General features: G+C 34.1%; 1 protein-coding gene across 2 annotated transcripts in view; it reads right to left on the bottom strand.

The window, feature by feature from the left end:
* LOC124632417 (hemicentin-1-like) overlaps positions 1-24,262 on the bottom strand; it is a 167,215-nt gene that overhangs the window by 23,487 nt on the left and 119,466 nt on the right. For both annotated transcript variants that reach the window (XM_047167254.1, XM_047167255.1), the window contains exons 3-8: positions 22,839-23,001; positions 15,066-15,262; positions 7,268-7,378; positions 4,144-4,350; positions 667-821; positions 235-379 (exon numbers count right to left, since the gene is read on the bottom strand). In XM_047167254.1, the coding sequence (XP_047023210.1) occupies positions 235-379; positions 667-821; positions 4,144-4,350; positions 7,268-7,378; positions 15,066-15,262; positions 22,839-23,001 (978 nt within the window). The remainder of the gene's footprint in view (positions 1-234; positions 380-666; positions 822-4,143; positions 4,351-7,267; positions 7,379-15,065; positions 15,263-22,838; positions 23,002-24,262) is intronic.

Raw genomic sequence — 24,262 nt, 5'->3', positions numbered from 1 at the left:
TATTTGAATGTTTTGTCCAAACATTTTTCTGGCAATAAATGTAACTGTAAATAATACTGGTAACTTTATTATCAGTTCCAAATTCAAAAGAGATATAACAAAATCAAAACTCTTTTCATTCAAGTTTCATTCCAAGTTCCATATTCAAAATGAATAAAAAACAAAATGGCATTCTATTCTTTCAATGTTCGAAATCTCAGATCTAAATTCAAATATTGACAACTTGTGACTTACAGTGCAAATTGAGCGTGACACTAGTTTCTATCGTCGTGTGTTCTAGTTTGACGTGCGCCGCTCTGCAGGTGAGCGTGCGGCCATCTTGATCCATTCGAGGCGTCCAGCGAAGGTATGATATCGTCTCGTTTTTGTCGTCTGAATTCTGAATAATATTGTTGGTTAGTTTAATATGTTTTATAGAGTTGTGATTTAAGTAATTTCTACATTATTATTATGTAATTTCATTCGATTTCAAAACGCCCTTTAATCCTCATCAATTATTTTTATGTACCCACAATTTTATTTATTAAAACTCAATATTTACTAATGTAACGGTGACTGAGATTGAGACGGAGAAACATGGTGAAACTTTAAGGGCTCGTAAATTTTCCTAAAACCGCTAAGATTATTCTATAAGTATTCAATGTTTCTTAACTTCATATAATTTACCTTCTGTATAGCGGCGACGGACATCTGCCGCTCGTCCATCCACCACGTGATGACGGCCGGAGGTCTGGCTCCGACTGCCCTGCATGCTAGCTCCGCTGCCTGCCCCACTGATAACGGCTGTTCCCGAGCTAGGATCTCCACGAATAGTGGTCGCACTGTTGAGATAAGTGTTTGTTATTATTTTGTATGTCGCGGCAAAGGATTGGCATTTCTGATTCGTCCAGATTCGGACTATTTCCTAAGCATACCTTGGACACTAGAATGAAGGTGAAGGAAAATATCTTGGGGAAACCTAGATTATAAAGTCTTCAATTATCAACCTACATTGAGCAATGTGTAAGTGACGCTCAATAGTTCTCTGTATGAGAGGAGGCCTGTGCCCAGAAGTGTGATGATAAAAAGCTGATGATGACGAAGTATGCGAGGTTTCATGCTATTTCATGTCAAGTATTCTAAAATTCGTTTCCTTTGACGCGGTCGATTCTAACAGGTGTGCTTTCACCATAAGACATATATTGTCACTCACACATACCGTGACAATCGCTGCTTAACCTCCATCATTCAACGGTGTTACTATTCCTAGGCTAAAGCTTGAGTAACATAATTTTGCAGAAGAAAAAATCAAAATGGCCATTACGAGATATTTTATTCATAAATAAAATGACACAAAAGTGACAAACGCGGTACCCTTATCATCATTATGGGCCGGCAAATTTTGTTATATGACAGCTTGGCGAACCAGTTGCCGACTATACTATTAATAAACTTTAGTCCGTAAAATGGAAGTATGAGTTTGTAAGTAAACTTATTTGAATTCAGTAGTGGGTAAAGCAGAACCAACATTCGAAATACCAGAGTTTTAATTTAAACTTTTATTTTTGAAAAGTCCATAATAAAGTATGTAGGTACTAGTAGTCACATCTACGTTGGCCATTTCAAATGCTAAAAATAAATTCCAAATGTATTTGAAAAAAGCATTATTTCAAAACCGGCCAAGTGCGAGTCGGACTCGTGCACGAAGGGTTCCGTAAATTACAGTTAAATCAACCTATCTCAAAAACTATAAGAGATACTTTGATCAAACCAAAAATCGTTGAAAGAGTTAATTAGCATGCATCACCTCTATTTTTTTTAGAATTTTATACCCCGTAGTTATAAAAATAGAGGGGGGGGGACATACTTTTTACGACTTTGAGAGCTGATATCTCAAAAACCGTTCACTTTAAGAAAAATGTTTTTTAGAAAACTTTATATCATTTTAAAAGACCTTTCCATTGATACCCCACACGGGTATGTACATCGAAAAAAAAAATTTCATCCCTCAGTTACATGTATGGGGGGCCCCACCCCCAATTCTTTTTTTTACTATTTAGTGTCATATTTTTGTAGCGGTTCATACAACACATATTCCCATCAAATTTCATCACTGTAGTACTTATAGTTTCCGAGTAAATCGGCTGTGACAGACGGACAGACGGACAGACGGACAGACGGACATGACGAAACTATAAGGGTTCCGTTTTTGCCATTTTGGCTACGGAACCCTAAAAAAGCACTCTAAATTGCTTTGATGACATACATTCCCATTATTTTGTGTCATTTTTTTAATGGCGGAGGTGAAAATATTTTTCACGAATTCAAATTTCAGCCTCCAATAAATAAAACACGCATGCACGATAATGGACTATCCATTAAAGTTGATCTGTAATTCAATGTTTGCAGCGTTTTAAGCTGTGATTATTTTTATTGGAGGTACTCTTCGTACGTTTTTCTCCAAACAGGGAAATTGTGCCTATATACCGTTAAAAACGATGGTAATCCATCAATGCGGATAAGAGTAAGCTCCTAAGCACATGTTGCTCCATTTACCTTTCAACTCAAAAAAATAACAAAACGATAATAATAGATGTCAAATTAAAACCTTATTCGATCCAGAATTAGTCCCACAAATCCATCGTTGGAATTAAATCGAAACATTCCGAACAATAGGAAACTAAAACGCTAATGGCGTCCATTAACGGCATGGGTAGTTGAAAAAGTGTTAAAAACAAAAATAAGATCGTCCACTAAAAGCTTTGTTGGAAAAAGGTGAGCTTAACGTGCATTACTGAACGAATGACATCATGGGTTATTATAATGGAGAATAATTTCCTGTTCGCCGACGTGGCAATGGTGTCACGACAGGACAATGCTACACAAATAAAAACTAATGGCCCCTCAGGGTGAGCGGTGACAAAAGAATCCTGTCTGCCGACGAACCGTCATATTCCGAGATAATCCGAGAGACTAGCGCGGTTGATATAGGTTAATCGCGCGGATTTACGTGGATTCAGTCTTGCAATAACAGAAAATGAACGTTTGTCCCCGTGTAATGCGGATGTTATGAAACTTTCCAACTATTTTGCGGCGTCCAATGTTATTTTTCCTTGAAACTGTTGCTCGAGGCAGATTGGGTAACAACTGGAAAAGGGTAGCACTAGATTTGATTAAATAAAGTGTCCTTATATCTTTTTATAGTGGCGTTTACTTTGTTTGAGATAAATAAAAATATTTTCGCCGTAAACGTTGCTGTGTTTTGAGAATATACGAATCTAGCTATGTGCGTAGGATAGTAAAATAAACATTATGACAATGACATTACATTTTCTTAAAGAATACTTTATTTTTATTCAGACCAGGCTAAAAGGTCGTATAAAATATTTTCTGGAATCGATTTTCAGTTTCAAATGTATTTTAAGAAAACTTACTGTCAGGCTCATATCAGCAGCAAATTAATTGTATTTTGTGCACAGACTTTTTCCAGGAATTATTTTATTCCAAAGAATCATTTAATCAGTTGTGTTATGTTGACGGTAGATTTACTACTACAGGATATATTTTTTAGGCTTAGTCAAATAAGTATAATTTTCTTTGGAGAAGTCTTATTTCGGTTACTATAAACCAGAACTTGAGGCACATTTGAGGGACTTACCTTAAGTTTCATTCTTCCTGTTCTATTTATTTATCCATTACTTTCAAAAACCACCAAAAACAAAAATAACTTTCAGCCACAAATCCTAAGTTCACAACAGTCCTACTTTTCGTGGAGTCGGTCATATTTATCCTCATACATTACTATCACGTACGATATGATGTAGTGTGCTGTCAACGTTCATAATGTCCAAACGCGTTTAGTTAGACAAATGACTGTATATTATAAATAGAAATAAAGCATATCAAGGTAAATTAGACCTGCATTAAGATTCTCAAGACAATGCAAAAGTTGTCTTTGAATGGAGCTTTCTTTATCATCATCGTCAGTTTTTTAATCGTCTCACTGCAGGACACATGCCTTCTCTCACACAGATATAATTATTGAGCGATACACACCACGTTTGCTCAATGCTCAAATGGAGCAGAATTTTTCTACGTACTAAAGTGACCAAAACGATTACTTTTCACTGCACAAAAAACGACCAAAAATATTCAAATACTTACAATACAATTGTATCTGCACATTGACCCTCAAAGGCGGGACTAGCACGGTATTGTCTGCCGTGCAAGTGTAAACAGCTTCGAAGTAGTCCCTCGAGAGCTTCGGTATCCTCAACTCTAGAAGACTGATGCGCGACTCGTCGTCCACTGGTGCGACGGTCGCTATGACTTTGTCGTCACGCCACCAGCGAATGCGAGGCATTGGTTTACCTGGAACAAGAGGTTTTGTGAACAAAATAATATCATTAAAGAAAGTACTCAAAATAATACATCTCAAATTACCACTTTTTGCCAACAAAGTCTTATCTAACATAGTTATGCCTTATCTATCTATACTAATAGTATAAAGAAAACTTTAGGTATTTGTTTGTTTGGTTGTAATGAATAGGCTCAAAAACTACTGGACCGTTTTTAAAATTCTTTCACCATTCGAAAGCTACATTATCCACGAGTAACATAGGCTATATTTTATTCCGATACGGGCAAAAGTTACCACGGGACGCGGGTAAAACCGTGGGAAAATGGCTAGTAGTATGTAATCATAAACATAAACTAAAATAATAGCAAATCGTTTTAGCTATTAAGACTACCTATATCATCTATTATAATAAGCCGTGACATCAAATGAACAAATTGCTTAAACTTGTTGGGCAGCTTAATTGAAAACATATTTTAAAGATGACCATATAATTTATTTATAAGCTTATTATGTAGGTACGCGTAATAACTCAATCGGAAACAATCAAGTTTTTTTAAGTGGCCACTTTTCACTTGTTATATCCTACTTATATTATAAATGTGAAAGTTTGTGAGAATGTATGGATGTATGTTTGTTATTCAATCACGCAAAAACGGCTGGACCGATTTGATTAAAATTTGGTATGTAGATAGGTGATACCCTGGATTAACACATAGGCTACTTTTTATCAACACACCACGCGGGCGAAGCCGCTGGCGGAAGCTAGTCAGTTAATAAGTTAAAAGAATATTTAGATCCTATCAAATGACGGAATTATCGATATTCCAAAAGAAGGCATATTTATTTTTATCCTTTAATCAGCAGAATTTTCAGTGTTACCAAATCAAATATTAACAAAGGCCAAATTGGAGAAATTGCTGATTAGCAAATCTTAAGGTTGTTTGAATCCTTCAGTAATTTATAATCGAATTTGTTTCAATTATAAAATTAAGCGAATCTTCCAGTTAAATACTTTATTAGGCTACTTAACGGTTTGGCTTGCGAATTAATACTGTGGTAATATTTTTATAAACTGCTAATGGCCAGAAGTTTTAAGCCCTCTTTTTTTGAGCTTGGAAATATTAGATTGTGCTGACTTTTCTTATTAAATGTAAAATATTTTTCCTGAAATTAACATTACGTTATTTCAACCCTTTTGTTCTTCAAGTGCAAAGCAGAAGTTTAGATTATTACCTAATGTGCTTTGACAACCACTTGGTAATTAACAAAAAATCAACACAGCACAGCATATAACTAAGCGTTTTTTATTTGGCCAGTATTAAAATTTTTGGCTAATTCTAATTCTAAGATTACCTTTTTCATGATCTGATAAACTATTCGAAAGAACAGGCCACCCTTATTTGACGACTTTATCATTCAAATAGTTCTTACGCTCAAGATACACTGCAAGTCAGTCACCATAACCCAGCAACGTAGTTTTATTTATCCATACAACTAAAAACAAAATAATTCCTGTCCTATTTACCAAATTATAGCCCGTTACAGCACAGACTCGGGTTCCGTAGCTCAAAGCTATGAACAGTTTTATTCTTTCTGAACCAACGTTATACCCTATTTCATCGAGTTAGCTGTACGGTCTAGTGGCAACTTTACTTGTGACGGTACAAAGGTAACTAGTTTAATTTGAACTTCAACTAGAACCGTCACTTTTCCCTTGAAATGTCAATGTTTAACTTTCTACTTTATTGTGTTTGTGAAAAGTTAACGGGTTTTGACACTTTAGCTCGGTTTTGTAGGGTCAGGGTTATTATAAGTTGTACACACATGGATGTTTTTATTATCTTGGTGTCCAATTAATCACGGTTTAGACAAAGCCTCATTTGTTTGGTGTTTAAGTGTCTGTTGAACTTTATGGTTTGATTTTGGAGATACTTAGTGTAAGAGTTTTTTTTCATGTGGTTTTTCTCATCTTAGACTTACAGCATACTCGTCACTTGTATGCATATTATCTCTGTATAAACATGATGAATATTTAAGAAAACCGTTTAAGTAACTAGGAAATCAATACGGATCGATATCTACCGACCATATTTAAAACATACAATTCCTCAAACGGTTATCACCCAAGACTATTTCGTGCGCAAGGACCATAATTTTGAATTTATATTCTTTTTATCGTTAATTACGGTTTTTTTTTTTTTAATTTAAGTACCATTGGCTTTTCCTGTAGTAGCTAGGTTTATGACAAAAATAATTACATCGTTTAATTTTTTAGGACTCAGATCAACAGTTAATTTGATCAACAGTTTGAGATGTTACACCTACCTATAGGTATTTAAGTCAAATATTAAGCTCGATAACAAAACATTTTCATAAAGTTTCTGTAATGGATTTTTACTGCGTAGATTCACGAAAATAACACTTTACACTATAATTTTCTGACACTTAATAACGAAACACGTGTAGGTTCTTAATTAAAATATTTTGTTTACTCATCGTCCCTACATATATACATACACAATTCATTGAACCCTTGAACTTTACAATAGGTAGGTAGGTACCTCTTGAGTAACTATTTGCTGTCTTTGTTTTGTTTTCTTGTGTTTGTATTTTAAATAAATAAAATTCTTACTGGTGTAATCAAGTTCTAACCTTGAAAAAATCTATAAAAATTACCTGTTGCCTCCGATTTTTTTACTTGCTGTAACTACGGTTTTCTACTTTAACTTACCCATCGAAATTAATCGGAATAACCCTTTGGGAAATGCATTCATGCATTAAGACACACTTATAAGTAAGCCTCCTTGGATGTCAGGTTTTTTATCGGACTAGCAGTTCTTGAGATTAGCGCGTTCAAGCAAACTCTTTAGCTTTATCATGTTATAGTAACATGAATTTAAAGTAAATATATATTGTCGTGAAATTTACCTCCACTTACAACACAGGTAAGCTTTAAACTTGTGTCTTCTATGTAAGGGCCGGCCACACCGACCACTTCTTTGTCAAACTCGTCGAAAATCTTCGGCTTTTCTGGTAACTCTGTAACAAAAATAAATGTATTAATTTCATCGCAAGTTCAATTCGCTTATGTGGAAGTCTTTGAATAACACAAAAAATAATATAATTTCGAAAACCTCAAATAATCGCGGTACATAAATGGGGTATTTTTGTGTGCTTCTAGGTAAGAGGAATATAGATTTTACCGGAAAATATTTTGGACTATCTTACGTTATATTTAATGGTTAAAAAATCTGCACATAATCATCATCTACCTACTTTAATAACTACATTAGTTTAGCAGTCTGCGGTTTCATAACATTGTTATTTACGATTTATAAGGGTTCGTCTCTACTAGTGTTTGCCATTTCATTTCTAGGTACTCTCTTTGTCTTAACTCTTTAACCAAACACTACAAAATTTATCCTTCAAATAGTTAGACGTTCTAATTCCTAATAGAAATAATACTTCGAAACTCAATTCGGGTTAAAAGAGACTTCTAAAGCCGGCAAACTTTCAAACAAAGCTGGAAAAACAAAAGCAAGCACTTGACTCTAAATGGCTTCGTCTTTTATATCCTAGACATCAAACAAGACTGTACCTGGTATCTTTAAAGAAAAATCCATGAAATTTCGTAAGGATAAAAGGAAAAGGAAAGAAGTTCTTGGCTTTGTAGTAGCTGAATGGTTCGATTGATCAGGGTTAAGAGATGTTTATCGCGGTTACTATGAGGATGGGTTAAAGTGTGAAAGTCCAAAACCTCGAAACGTTACCAGGTCCTAATTTACTCTGTTGATGAAGGCTGTCCTGTAAACTTTTAGTTTTCAGAATCCTGATTTATTTTGAAGATAAAAGGATTTACCGTGGTAATAAGTTGTGGAGGTCATCAGTAACTTATTTTGACTAAACCTCAAATAACAAAGAAAAGTTCAGGCAGATGACGAAAGGGCCAAAAGCAAAATTGACCGAAGAATGGAAGCTTTATTACAGGCCAAATGTCATCAAATTCGACTTTCAGTGACTAACTCGAACAACTCATAATTCCGACTTCTTATCGATAATGGTTATTTGAATTCTAAAGATTTGATGGTTTTGAATAAAAGTGAAAATAGCGTGTCTTTTTGATTCACGTTTTAGAGAGGAAGTTTTTATCATTTTAATATTTTTAGCACCTATCTTTTTGTAATCATTGATTGGGAGGTTGGTGTAAAAATAGCTTTGCGATTCTCTACTTTACGAAGTAAATAACAGCTATGCTAACTTTTGTGCGGGTTTTCTAGCTTAGCCAAGTCGGCAGACTTACGAATTTTTTTACCTAGGTATATCCAGTAAATCCATTTTCAAATCGCTAGCAGTATGAGCTAAGCCTTACCCGTCACGTGCCAGCAGTTACCGGCGACTACGTTTGCATACAAACATCAATCTCGTTTGATTCGCTCACGCGTTCACTTTTAAAAACATTACGTCTAGCACCTCTGACACGTAGGTAGCAAGTGCTTCAGCTATTTCTGAGTTTGACTACCATTAAACTAATACTGCTGTATTTTATGACTGTATGTTTTGTGTTTCTTATAATTTAACAAGAGTTTTAGGTAAATAAGATTAGCTAAGAGTGCTAAATACCTCTGGTGGTGCATCCGCGCCCCATGAAACTAACTCCGCGTACCCAGATAAAATGTAGCCTATATTGTTACTCTATAAACGGGTTTTCTACTTTCACTTTCACTAAAGAAATCGGTCGAGTTGGGCACATTAAAGCAAACAAACATTTCAGCTTTATGATATTAGGTAGATAAACGCTAATATCCCCGCTGCCGCTTATAACCAACACCTTATCCTTAGCTTTAAACAGATATTGGTTTACATAAAAGCAACACGCTAAGGCTAGTATAATATTAAAAGTCTTGCTAAGCTCCACATACACTCAAGTGAAACTTTTAGTATTAAATATTTAATTTGAGCGCCTTCGAGGAGTATTTATATCTATGAAGTGTTTATTCATGTTTATGTGTTGGATTACGGTTATGGTTTGTTTAGAAATTGGGGTGATGCTTATAAAACGTTTCTGTTTTGTATGATCTTTGTTTTATACAGTGAGTTCTCGCACACTGAAGACTAAGCCGTCGGCCGAAAGTTGTACCGGTAGGGTTAGTAGACATTGAATCAAATAAAATTTGTTAGTCGATCTATTACCGGCTGACTACCTGATTGTTGTAATGTGCTCACTAACATTCATCTTCATAGATACTGATTTATGAACCCAATTAAACAACCGACCATACAAATTTTTGAAACGTGCGTGGGCTCTCAATCGCATTAAGTGGATAATATCCTAAGTTTTGGGTATTAATAATCGCAAGCTAGACCATGTATATTTGATCACATACGATCATCTCGTCACAGCCGACCCTGGCCGATACCTACACAAGAAAAGCAAAAAAACCCAACAAAAATAAAACCCTTATCGAAAACTTTCCACCATCACATTCCTTGGGAGAAACCGCACGAAACAACGTGTTAATAAACAGCAATAGAGCCTGAACCCATAATAACCATCTACCCTCAATACCCATCCGCATGGGAACCAACAGCTGACCTTATATCCATTTACTTTTACAGATTGAAAATGTTCCATCGGAGCACAGATGCGGCCGTGTGACGAAAAAAGGCACGCACTCCGAAAGTACCTTCTATAATTGAGTTACCCTACATTAAACTTACCCTCGGACCGTATATTGCTAAAATAAGAGCCTCGGAAGACATCGTTGATGCAAATTACTTTGCCCGAAGCAATCTTTCCATCGTTTGTGATTTTTCGTACAAAATTCTTCGCAGTACGATTATGACGTAAGAAAAGAATCAAATAGCAATACAATAGAAAACAAATAACGGCCTCGTAATAGGTTTAAGGTTTTGTTTGATTATACGTAGGTAATTTATTGTTTTGTTACGTGAAAGTTAATATTGGAATTTTGTATTGAAATAAGATAGAATCAAAGGGAAGCCGAGTAGGTTATATTAATTTATTACTCCCATTACTTATTTTTATTCATAATATTAATGATTTATTATATGTATATTGGATCTTGTAATAGAAATTATAAAACTAAAAGAAGCTCGCTCGTTGTGGCTAGCCGTCTGCTTCACGATCGTAGCAGGTCATTTAAAAAATAATAATTTTAGTATTACGTGCTTGTCTAGCCGAGCACTAAACGTAATTAATGATCTAGTGCCCTATTTATATTAATTACAGTTTTTAAAATTCTATTCTACACCAATTTCAGGTCTCCAAAAGAATTAATTTAAAAAATGATACGGTTTTCAAGCGAGAATATAATATTAATCAAAAGAAGCATTTCTTTTTCTATTTTTTAGGTTAAACTTGTGGTCGGTGAATGTTTCAACCATATTTCATTTTGCCTCACGGGTTTATATAAACATATTGTTTCAGAATAGTTTGGCTGCTAGTGAAAATAAATTGCTTGTAATATTTCAGCGTTAGACTTAAACTAAAAGAAAAGGTAATCTCACCTACTTTTACTTGTAAGATAGTAGGAGAGCAGACAACACGTTCGTTGGTCGTATATTGGGGCTAAGTTCCTTAACGCGGTCTTGGAAGTTGTCTTATATTAAAACATCAGGTAAGAAAGCTGCAAGTTACAGTATAACCCCCTATTCTTTGTCTATCTTTTTTTACCATCAGAGATTTGAGTAGGCAAGCGAGCTTTATCATCATCATTATCACCATCTCTCATCAGCCAATTGCATTGTTCTGCATAGCACAAGCCTCTTCTCATGGAGGAATCTAGTTTCAGACTTTTTTCACTTTACTCTGATATCCATGATATAGTTAGAAAGTAAATAGGTATAGACCGACCTCAGCGTTCTTAAAAATGACGTGTAAAAGTGATTTAATGTCCAACTTGCAAAATAAACGATTTCATTTCATTTCAGATGCTAGATCAAAAATATACACTGACTTCAAACACTCTACACAAATTATTTCATCTTGAACCATTTGCAGCACAACGTAAAAGAGTAATAAACAAACAAACTTTAGCTTTTATAATATTATTAAAGGATTGGATAGTTTCCAAATATTTACTAAATTTTCAGAACCTAAAAGCTTTAAGAAATTTCTACCAAAATTCAAAGTACCTTTTAGGTAAATTTTCAAGAATTACTAAAGCACTAGACTACAAAAGCAGGTACTTGTGAATTCTTCGCACAGAATCCACTGAGACATGATTAGGAGAATCTACTACTAAAATAATGAATAACCTAGGTATTTGAAAGTCACTGTTTAAAGATTAAGACATTAAAATTCGCAATCCAATATCAGATGTAATTATCGCGAACAATTTACGTTTTGTATCTTTGCCAAAACGAATTCGCAAGTTGCTATCATATTCTATCTGTATCTATGCACCTATCGAAGAAGTAGACCATACCTGCAATCAATTTATTAATAACTTAGCTCTACCAAATAGCAATGCAGTTTAAGTCTTGGCATACATACACTCTTCAATTTGATTTCGACTACGTACAAAGCTCTATCTATTCATAAAATAACCTTACTAATTATGCACCCATTATTAGCACCCCATCCAATGAGATTACATAATTCGTAATAAGTACACACAGTAATAAAACTAAAAGAGTTATTAGCCAATAAAACAGAGATTGGCCCTCTGCCAACATGCAATATGCAGCCACAGACGGCCGAGTAAAATGGCTACTTTATTCGACCACTCTTTTAGCTAAATCTGGATATCATACTTTGACTATAGTCTAGTTTTAAAGGAGGTAAAAGTAAGCTGAAAATGTTAAAAATATTTTGCACAAAGGCAAACTTGCTACGTACAGTTTTTATCAACGTAAAACATAGTTAATTGGTTTAATCAAATTAAGACTAGTCCACGTCAAATGAATTGATCTATCTCCTTAAAGTTGGATACGTTATATCCATTACCTATATACTTCTTTTATTATCGTCGATTAGCTAACCGTATAATTTTTCATCATATCAGTAAACTGTAATCTCAAAACGGTGGCAAATCCCCCAAAAATACTTAAAGGCCTAAAACCAACCTCACTTTCATCCTCATTACCACCGCCGAAACCCCAACTTCATCAAAATCTGACCACGAACATTTTCAATACTACCAGCTACAAAGTCCATAACTCCTAAACGCGGCTTCATCATAGCAAGCAAGATGCCTGCCAATAAACCGCTACTATTTGGCTGCGTTCCGATACCACACATAAATTTCCACCAGACATGGGAACCAGGTGACTTGAACAGACATAAAATATTGATACATGAACATTTTGTGGTAAATAAAGCCTTATTGATAGACGATAAGCTGGGGCAGTCAATATTGTGGGAAGTGCTCGATGGGGTTCAGTTTTTAATGTGATTGAATAGGAATCGTTTGTTGATTATGTTATGGTTGTTCCATGTTTGTTGTTCGTTTGATCAGTAGAGTACATAAGTGTAGTCATTAAGACCAATACTGTTATATATTTTTACTTTTTTGTCTTTTATTCTACCCACCTTTACTGAGAAATACTTAAAACATTAATCGTAACTTGTCAATCATTTTCTGCGTATCATGTTCGCGTATTTTCTTCTACGAACGTATTTCCATCTTCCTTTCAATTTACTTCAAAAATATCGTATATTTTGATTAATACGTTATTGCTACGGCCGAATCGATTCTTCAGTTTACTCGAATGTGGGTTTAGTTATAGTTTGTTTAGCTTAAAAATATGTGCTTTGTTGTAAAGCACATATTTTTAAGCTAAACAAACTATAACTGTTATTGGACCAGAAACTTTCGATAAGATTTGCAAACCGAATTTGTTATTATATTGAGTTCAGTAGCTGTTATAGAAAAGCCGATACACCATACTAGAGCATACTTCTATTTATTATTGGTTTACAATTGGCCAATTTTGATAAGATGGCTGAAATCTTTGTTTATAACTAAATTGAGATTTTTGATATGATACCTTAACAATAAAGTCTGAATATTTCGTAGACGTATAATATTTCATAATTTAGCATAAGCATAAATCAATAACAATAATTTATTTTGTGTGACTATATGTCAACGCACATACGTTTAATTCTAAACCAATCAAAGCTTTAAATATATCTTATTGCAGCTCAAAATAACACCAATAACTTCAATATTCTGTCTATAATAAATAGCAAATCTCAATCGACTCATTATCGACTATTATATAGTTACGACATAAACACGTAAAAGCTTTAACGTCAATCCAATACCCACAAATTGACTGTAGAATATTAAAGGCGTGTTCAGATCAGCGGTGCAACTTTGCATCCGAATGCGAATTTGAAATAGTCACCATAAATGTTAAATGAACGATCCTAGACACTAGAAAGCACAGTGATAGCTAGTCGGGCTATGAATATTGTACAATAACTGTCTACCTAAAAGTGTCACGGAGTGTAACCTGCACTTAGTAACGTAGTCTACTGTAAAACAGGGTTATTAAATTTTACTGAGATCCAGCTGAATTACGGAGTATAGCAGTCACTTCTTTTTACCACCCCATTTTAGTCACGGTTATGAAAATGTGCTCAGTTATTTTTATTGTTATGGAAATAACAGTTTTACTTATTCCTGTCTTGAAATAGTATTTAAGAGACTCGATTCTAGCAACATTGAACCAATGTTTTAAATCTCCTTTATCGATGATCTCAAGAAATTACAAAAGAACAAGTTAAATGGACTAATTTCTGTTTCTTACTTAAACTTGACAGAAAACATTAGATTGGTACAAAACTTGTATTGACCACTCGTAAGTCATGAGTAAAATTTGCAAAACAACCGTTAGACACAACAACATTATTTCATTGCCTCCACATCTATAAAATTAGCACTACCTACCAAATCTCAAAAACCATTTACACAAACTACCACGCTTGTATAGCGTTTGTAAATTAGCAAAATTAGGGTTTTCGATACTGAACGCTGTACTGTTTAACAAGATTAGGCGATCGTTCAAATGTTTAGTTATAACAGTGTGTTGGAGTATTCGCCAGTATGTTTGATTGAGTATTAGTAAAACGGGTGCTAATCGCATTATTGGGTGCTATTTTGAATGGTGTAGTCGGAATTGGAGTTTTGGTACTTGGTAGAACAAAATAGGCGTTAGAGCTTTTCCGTCTTACCACAAAAACTTTTTAACGTCAGTTTAAGACTTGTCTAAAAAAATGTCAAATTATGACGTTGACATATGGTTTATTTTGGAGCCACATTTTTTTAGACAAGTTTAAAACAGTGGTTAAAGTTTTTGTAGTAAGGCCATTTGAGTTTTGTTTTTTGTCCGATGTATGTAACGGTTGGACTCCGAAGTGTGGCTACACCTAGGTTTAGTTAGCTACTGCCAGTTATAACCGGTTATTTGCGGCTAAACATAGTTGTATCCTCTTATCTTCGGTTAGAACCAGCTTTTGTCTTCATCATAGCGGTTACACCTAGGTCCAGCCACACTCCCGAGGCTATATCTCATCGATTAGAGATAGGTTTTCGATTCATATTTTAAAATGAAAGAGTACGTCAGTACGTCATAGAACATAGGATAGTACTTTTTATGTACATGTAGTAGATATAGATTTTTTACAACATAAGTATATTATTAGTCGAAGACCTTTCGCATAAACATAATTTTAATACACAAAAAAAATACTTACCAATAACATCCAACAAGATCTTATGATTCCTCGTGGGCGATATTTTGAAGTCTACCCTGCAGCGATACATGGCTCGATCAGTAGGTATGACGTCACGGATCCTGAGGGACGCCGGACTAGCCGAGTGCCACCGCGCCCGCCCGCCCAACACGTCGTCCGCCCAATGTGCTGAAGGTCCCTTTATACGGCCATCGTAACTGCGGACAAAATGTAAGAATAAACCAACCTGCTAAACTTTGGACTGGACATAAAGTTGCTTTACGTTTAGTTATTGTTGGGCTTTTTTTTTAACGACGTCAAAAATCATCAAATGACCCCTCCCGCTGTGGGTTAGCAGCGGTGAGGGAGTGTCAGACTCTTACTGACTAAAAACCGTCGTGTTCCGTCGTAGGTCTTTTTATGTGCTAGGGCCGCGGTATCTCTTTCGAACAACCCGCAGCCTCGGCAGGCCTTGGCCCTATTGGGCCCCGCTGAAGTTATTGTTGGGCTGCACGTGAGTTTGTGAGGATTTTTCTCTTTGGTTTAGTAGTCATGATAATAGTAGAAGTAAGGTATCGATGTTCGTTTCTTCTCTTAAAGTTATTACACTTTCACTATTTATTACCATCAACAATTAATAGTTTGTAAGATGTTTTATACTTTTGTAGGTAGTTTTTACCATTAGGTATATTACATTTATTCAATTATCAGGTTTAAAATATTGTACATGCTCGAAATAAATCGCTAGGGTGTTGAATCTACGACCGCAGTTCTTTCAGTTTTGTGTACCTATATTTGGCTATTACTCAATTTACGCCTAAAAGTCACCCTGTTCTCGTTTTCACAACATATTTAATTCGATTTGAAATGGAATGACAAGATGTAAACGATCTGTCACGGAGCTAAATATAGTCGGTGACGCGATACAGGTTCTTGACACAAGTGGAAACTCGAACACCTACACACATGGAAGTTCCATCGATATTAAAAAAGCAATTTAACGCCATCGATTACTACCATAAATAAATGATTAGGTGCTTAAAGAAATGAGAATAATAATTCCATAATCCTAACCTCAAAGTTTGAACTCTCAAAAATTCAATGCGTTCTCAACGTGCTTCGAAATGAAAACGTTTTGACTCATTAATATTTCATAACCGCGGCCCGCTTAAGGCCAGTTCAACGCTATCCCTATTCTTTTATACAGTCACCAACATAAATCAAAATGGAGGATCAAAGTGTAAGAGGGACGATTTTTATAAATTGCATAATTATGCAGTTCTCTACGTAGAAAAATCTCGCGACAAATTTTTATACCTCGCGTCTTTCAGCAGAGTGGGGAAGTATCAAATGCCTGAAATAAAATTGAAACGAAAGTTTAAGGAAGGAAGGAATATTTGCACTGTAATTAAAAATAATAGCCGTCTTTTCTCAAAAGCTTTTGAAAATACGAGTAACATGGAAAATATAATAAGGTTTTTCTTTATGGAGGTATGTTTATTTGATATAAACTCGATAGGTATCGTCCCTGGGGATTTGATAGCGTCATCGTATCTACTAACTATCGGTTGGCATGTATATGTGTCGTTATTGACCTGACAACTGCAAACGACAAGCCTATTTCATAAAATTGTGTGTCGTATTTTTTTGTCTATGCATTGATTAAAAAATGTTTTTTCGCTAGCTGCAAACACAGTTTTTAGAGCGGAAATTAGTGTGGTAGCTACCTGCCAGCGCACTGGTAATGTAATCTATTTTTTAGTAAAAGCAAGGATTTAATTTCACTTGAAAGGAAACTACCGCGTTAAGATGAGTTTTACTATGGCCGACATCTTTCCATACCAGTTAAAATGAGCATTAATAACGATATCTTGAACGATATGTACCTACCTATTGTTGCACTAATTATGATTCAAAGTATTGCCCTTATAAGAAAGCCTGTAAATAGATCTATATAGCTAGATTAGGACAATGTAGGTACCTGGGTATGGTATAGTATTCGAACACCATAATAGAGGTATAAAAATGTAAACACATAAACATTGTGAAACAATCCCATCTCTACTTTATCAAGTTAAACGAATTAATCGGATTAATTTGACATTCAAAACTGACAAACCGATTTACTGGTCACATAAATTCGATTGAAACTATTCGATTGTTTGTTTTACAATAATTTCTGTTTTAATTGTATCGAAGTTAATCGTTTCAACGGTGTAAAAAGATGTAATCGACTCGGTTTTTTGAATATTCTAAAAAAAACCTCGTAGTTTTTTTTTTTATATTTAAGCATTTTTTTGTGAAATTTTGGTAAAAAGAAATAATAAAAGAGTGAGTAATTTAAATAAATTGTGAAAGTATAACTTCAATATTATGGTAGGCACGTCTTGATTCGTTTTAGTTTAAGATAATTTATCTTAAACATTCCTTACTACTACTATTCCATATTTTATTTTATATAAATTGTATGGTTCCTTTTGAACTAAACAGGACGTTTTTACTTCAATTCTTCTTTGTTTAACATCTCTTTTTTATATTCAAAGGTTGCACCGACTATAGTGGCTCAAGATACTGAAAACTGACTTTCTTTGTACTCTGCTATCACTTGCAGGGTATTTTTGTTGAGAATAATGAAAAAGGCATTTAATATTTCTTTTATTTTTTAAAGAAAATCTTGATTTATTACTAAATAACAATTTGTCTTTCCTAGACGTGTTCTCTCATCTATTATATCAATTATCGTTGGTTAGTGTAATATCACAAGGGATTAAAAATAATAAATGCAAGCGTGAAAAGCAAACTCACCATTTTATATTCTTCTTTCAACAAAACATTCATATTTTTTTGTGTATGAGTATTATATAGGTACACACATCAAGCTATGTTTTTTTAACGGTCCTAGTATTTATAGACACGCCCTTTTTGTCGAAGGTAATCTTACACCAATTCAATCGACATCGACAAAACTTCAGTATTTCAGTAGAAGATACATAAATATATCATAATCCGTCATTGGGACGTGAGAAATGTCGCCGAAAGCGAATTTTCTTACTAGTTCGCGGTTAGATCAATCTTCAGATAGCAGTTGTATCTACGTATTCTTGATATGTATCTTGTATCTCGTATATGTATCTTTGTTTTGTTTGTATGTTATCTTTTTGATAACATGTGCGAGGATAAGGGATAGTGTTTTTTTTATCGGTAAAACTTACGTTGTGTTTTCTTTTAGATTTGGATCAAATTGTGTGGGTGTGTAGCTGTGTACAGTTAAGTCTATTTTGGTTTCATTCGTGAAAAATCTATGTTGTATATTGTTGCACATAGAGTTTAAAAGAATCTTGGGTCATATTTGAATCTTTATTAAGTGAAATGTGTTTTTTTTTGTATTTGGAGAAAATGTAATAGACTGTGGTATTGAACCTACTTCATTGAAATTCAAATTCTTATAACACTAAGGTTTTCGAACATAGCAACAAAACAGCACATTGATTTAAATATTTAAAAAAATACATGTACCTTACAGTAAGAACGCACACTCTCCAAAAATCCTATGTTACTTTCCAGGATACAATCTCCCCAGTATTAAATACTGAGCAGCAAAAGTTAGTAGTAAGGCAAAATGAATTTGGTCAATATAGACATATCTTTGTCTTTATACTAAAAAATACTATCAAAGTTCTCTCGTTACAAAGTCATTGTCCAGTTCCCAATCAATTTTTCAGAACTAGAATTCACAGAAGCACTTTGTTTCGGCTTTATTCGCACACCGATAGTTTTCTATTTGTATTGAATACATGATTGATAGTGCAAAGACTAGAATTTATGCCGATACCATCGTTTGTACGAGTTCAAAATAAACGATGCCGCCATGTTTATTACTACGACTGCAACGGTATGAATTCAAAAATATGAAGTGTACAAAGGAGGCTGGTATGCTCTCAAACATTTATGGGCCTGCACTTTGTAAATAGATGAAATTGGTGGCTATTGACGGGTACTACCTCTGTGTTCATCATTATTATAATTTTTCTGCCCTTATCCCAATTTTATTTCGGGTTAAAGCAGTTTGTATTATATTATCGTTACATAGGTATTCTTCTAGCTGCTGCATCTGACAGCTGCTAAGTATATTATTGATTTATCAAAATTTTAGGTTTTGACCACCTAGGAGCCGAGATGGTTATATTTATGTAGATTTGCTTAGGAAATTTGAGGTATACCTTAGCTAAATCACACCTCAATAAATGATTACTACAATCCGACTGTTAAATGGCTGCGCTATTATTATATTTTGTCAATTTCATATTCTACATATTATCGTCATATTCTATTATATATTCTATTTAATGAAACTTTACTCTACTCTACTTCTACTCTAGTATTAAGTACATAAAAAGTAAGTTAATACGATAATAAATCAAAAGATTAAAAAAAATACGCCCTTTGTTTGTTAAAAATTTCATGGAATTAATTATCAATAAGCTTGCTTATAGGAAAACTTAGTTAGTAACCGGTAATTTTGGAAGTTTTTGGTAAAATAATTTGATTGACCTTGAAAACGATACACGTGCGTTTTTAACTCCACGTGGAAAATTAAAAAAATAACAAGTCTAGTAAAGTGTTAATGTTTAAACACGGTGAACTTTCATGAGCAATAATGGTTTCTCTGAAATCTTTAGTAGTTTGTTTTTTTATAGCATTTGATTACGAGTTTTATTGAAAAATGAATAGTGTACACTTACAGTTAGGGATCAATTTTTATTTACAAATTACGGTCCTAATGACTGTAAAACACAAATTAGCAAGCCTTAGCTCTAGGGGAAAGGTATATCGTATATTTCTAAATTTCATATTAGCTGAAATATTCTAATCTAAGTAAAATTGTCAAACTGATGAGAAAGTGTGTTTATTCGTTTGACGGCGATAATTCCAACAATTATTGAATCGTTTTTTGTAATACTTTGATTTTAGATACACACCCTTTATTGAGGTAGGTTACTGGGCTACAATTTATTCAGGTGAACCAAGTAAATCTACAGAACCCAGGCGAAACCGAGAGCTCAAACGAGTGCTTCCAAAACTCGATACACCAAAGTTCAAAACTCCCATTTTCAGCAACTAACTCTTAAAATATCCGTGTCAAATTACGAACAGAGCTCTGTATTAATAACAGGGTCAGATAAAATTTGTCAGGGCTGCCTAAACCGGTTTAATCTGATCACATTTTGGAGTCCCCTGCGTCGTGTGTGAACTAATTTAGCTTTCGCATTCACACCGACACGAGCATGCATAACAAATGCTTGGTTGAGCGATTTATAAAATATGCACGCATTGTCAGATTGCGATTTAGCCATGAATCTTAGGTTACACTGAAGTAACTACTGGAACTCACTGTGTTGTCGCTTCTCATCTTTGAACTTACAGTTCTCGAATATGTTTTCTCCTCTGAAATCAGCCATTTAACGTCTCACATATGCGAAGAAGTATTAGTTACGTAGATTTTAACTATCACAAGTAGCTTACTTTGGAGCGGTACTTCACGCTTTCATGATAACCTCTGAACTGAAAATAAATTATTTGAAAAAAGTCTGGAAAACTGATTATGCAAAATATTCAATTACTTAGAATATTTTAATAACTAACACATTACTTGCAAAGAGTCATCTTTAGGAATTATTAATACACTATTTTAATAAATTCACTTACCCTATTTGTGCCTTATTGTATTAAAATTCTTTAAATTAATGTGACTGGCTACATTACAATGAAAATTAAACCTTTGATAAACGATTGTTCTCACTATATAAATAATGTTATCTTTAAATTAAATTTTGAACCCTAATTAAAATACTAAACGAATGGACAAAGTAAACATACTTAAAACTTATAATATTTAATAACGTTCTAGTCTGCGAAAAGCTAAAATAAAGGGTTACTAATTAGATTAATAATTTTAATGATCATTAAAACGGTGTGTAGTTTTTGTTTCTTTAGTACGTTGAGAGTTAAGCTTCACAATGGATCTTAAGCTTATTTAATAAAATTATTATTCATGTCGGCAAAAGAATTAATTAAGGGCACTGGTGCAGATATCATGCAATTCTATGTAAAATTTATACAAGTTTCAGGCATATACATAGAATCGATTCTCATGAAACTTCAACACAAGCCGAATTCGGACTTAACACATTGTGAAAGATAGATAAAAACTTCGAATGTTTTTGGAAGGGAAAAAACATCTCGCTCCCGCAAACTTACAAAACCAGGTAGGTACTATGAAAAGTTGATTTCAGTAACCGTCAGTCAGAAGATAATGTACCTACGTACCTACATAGTAGAGGCAACCTAGGTCGTTGGTCTGAAGCACGCGACCTAGCCTTATTACAGGGGAAAAAGGAAAAAACAAATGCCAACTCGTTCTACGTGCCCCAATACAGAAGGCAATTTACATTTTTCCAACAAAACAAACAAAACACTGAGGTTTTAATAAGAACCGACTGAAAACTTAAAGATCGTTTCATATACAATTGTTCTACTTTGCTGGATAACCCTCCTAATCCAAAGCGTGTTAATCGACCAACCAATATCAACTCTATAACTAAATATTAGAGTTCATTGTTCCGTAAATGAGGATTCAGTTACGACTTTATGTCAAAATGAAAATACCAGGTGGAATTATTTCTATTCTCATTTCAGTTAAGTATTACAAGGTTTGAATTAAAATAATAATATATACAAATCGTTTTCTACGAAAATTATGTTTTACTATTCGCGTTTAATAACAGTGGAGTAATTTTCGTTGCTTTTTTAATATCAAAGTAAGCCGGGCCGGTAATTAATTACGGCGCTGTTGTTGCTTTAAATTATAATTGGGATTGCTGAATCACTCAAAGAAGAAATTTTTAGACTTCTGTTTGTGCAATTAAAAACATATAAGAATGCTTGAAAATTGAAAAATATAAAATACATCGTCACAAAGGGAAAAGTTTCATTTTAAAATACTTAAAAACATTTTTTTTTAATGCGTCTATTTAAAATTGATCCTGGCTGAATTGTACAAGGTAAACCAAATATTTTGAATATCGAATTAGGAATTCAATTCAAAAATAATGTTCTCCCGATGACAAAGAAAATTACGTCATTGCTAGCTATGCTTTAGCCAGAAAAATAAGAATTTCGAAAAATACACAAAGATAAAGTTGAACAATTTCACGGTAATCTCACGATATAAGTTATCAGACTGTTATCCTCGTGAATCACATGTTATTCATTTGGACGATATATCTGCAGCTATCCCCCGATCCAATTGCGAACTTATTTATTTTCCTGCGAACGGTCGCCGAAGTGATCTGAGCATCTTTGTGCTTTTCTTATTACAGTAAAAAAAAGAATGTGAAAAAATATATGTATATATAAAACTGGCTTCTGTACTAATGTTGTTTTTGTAAGTGGACAATAATGTTGACTAACCCTGTGGCTATTTCGAATAGATGTTAGTGAAATATTCAGGTAAACTTAAAGGAGTCAAAAGACTTATATATTTACAGATATTAGCATAAATGACAGTGAGGGAAGGCTTTATGCACTTTTGTCTGTTAATGTTATGGTTCAGTGAAATCTCGAGGTAGAAACATGATGCATCAAGTCATCTGAAATCATGTGTTAAATACTGGTCTTTTACATTGAAAAATTACTATCTATTGTCACTATACCTATCATCCGCCTTTTCTCACATATGTACTATTTTGTACACTTTTTTTCTACGTTACAATATAAAACAAAATCTCAACTTACCTATACAAAGGTACATCATTTTTATACCAAACGACGAGTAACAGCACATCAGACGCCTGTGTAGAGCGAGTGTCGCAAGGCAGTGTCGCGTCGCCGCCTGACACCGCTGACACTTTCACTATGTCTAGGGAGTCCGCTATGACACTCGGTGTCGGCCGGAGACCTGTTGACAATTGTTTAGTGTTAGTACTTGGGTAGGGAGTGGTTGAATTTGGATGTGGTTGGTGAATATTATAATAGTATTGATATAGTTTATAGAAAAAGTAAGGTAAGATTACATTTGTTCTAGATTCTCCATGATGGCGTATGTGTGTAATATAATTAAAAGTTAATTGTATTTAGTTGTTCAGAAAATATTGTTACACAATTTACTTATAGAGACATATTGGTATAAACATTACTGCCAAAATAATTATGAAACATTAGAGCTTCTAGAAACTCAAAAATAACGTTTATACCACTGCACGTAAACCAAAAGAAATACCTACATTATATCGAGTACACGGCGAAAAAATAAAGCAAAACGTCAAGTAGACAATGCAGTAAGTATTAAGATATAAAATGTACCGGCAGGCACGCAGCTCGAATAGTAATACCTCCATAGCGAGCCGATCGAAACTTGGCAAGCACACCACAGGTTTACGTCGGCCTACTTAATAACTCTATTATTTTTCTGTCGAAAAAGAAACGAACAAAATCCGATGTATAAATCCGATAAAGTTTTTTCACTAATAGAAAAATTCTGTTGTTATTTTGTGTCGAGAGAAAATGTCGTTGGGTTATAAGTATGAAAGACTGTAATTCCGTTTGTAGTATTTTGGAATGGTGAACAATTAGTGAGTCAGGTGGTATAATTTTGGTAGTAGGTATTAGAAGCTCGCTGGAATACTAAATGGTTGGTAAAATTTGAAAGCCTTGGTTTACTAAACGGGTACTTAGGCATATAATCGATACATGCATGATGTCATAATTTGTCACATAGATTTATGAAACCTTTTATGAAACTGCTATTCACACAAAACAAAATGTTAAAACGTTGACAGCTTTGAGCATGACCGATGTAAAAAAGGCACTGGCAGTATAATAATAATTCCAGGAAGGTTCTCTTTTCAAAAACAAAGGCCGTTAATAACATAAGACGTGATTTAATTCCAAATTCGAAAGGGTTGCGTGAAAAAAAAATGGAAATATGGCATCCTGACTTAACAAACGCGAACCATGATCAGCCAGTAAGAATTTCGCGACTCGATTTCCTTTAGAAATCGTTCGCGAAATTCGAATTGTTCGTTCTCAGTGAATAGCAAGCGCGATCGTGACAAATGGCCCGATTAACAATCCTCGTCCCCAGAAGAGATGGCGCGACTAACGATGCAATATATCAAAGGATTTTTCTTAACGCTGACGAGTCTCTGAAGTTATTTGCT

The sequence above is a fragment of the Helicoverpa zea genome, chromosome 8 (genome assembly GCF_022581195.2).
Source record: "Helicoverpa zea isolate HzStark_Cry1AcR chromosome 8, ilHelZeax1.1, whole genome shotgun sequence".
Taxonomy (NCBI): Eukaryota; Metazoa; Arthropoda; class Insecta; order Lepidoptera; family Noctuidae; genus Helicoverpa; species Helicoverpa zea.
This window is presented reverse-complemented; position numbering and strand designations above follow the sequence as displayed.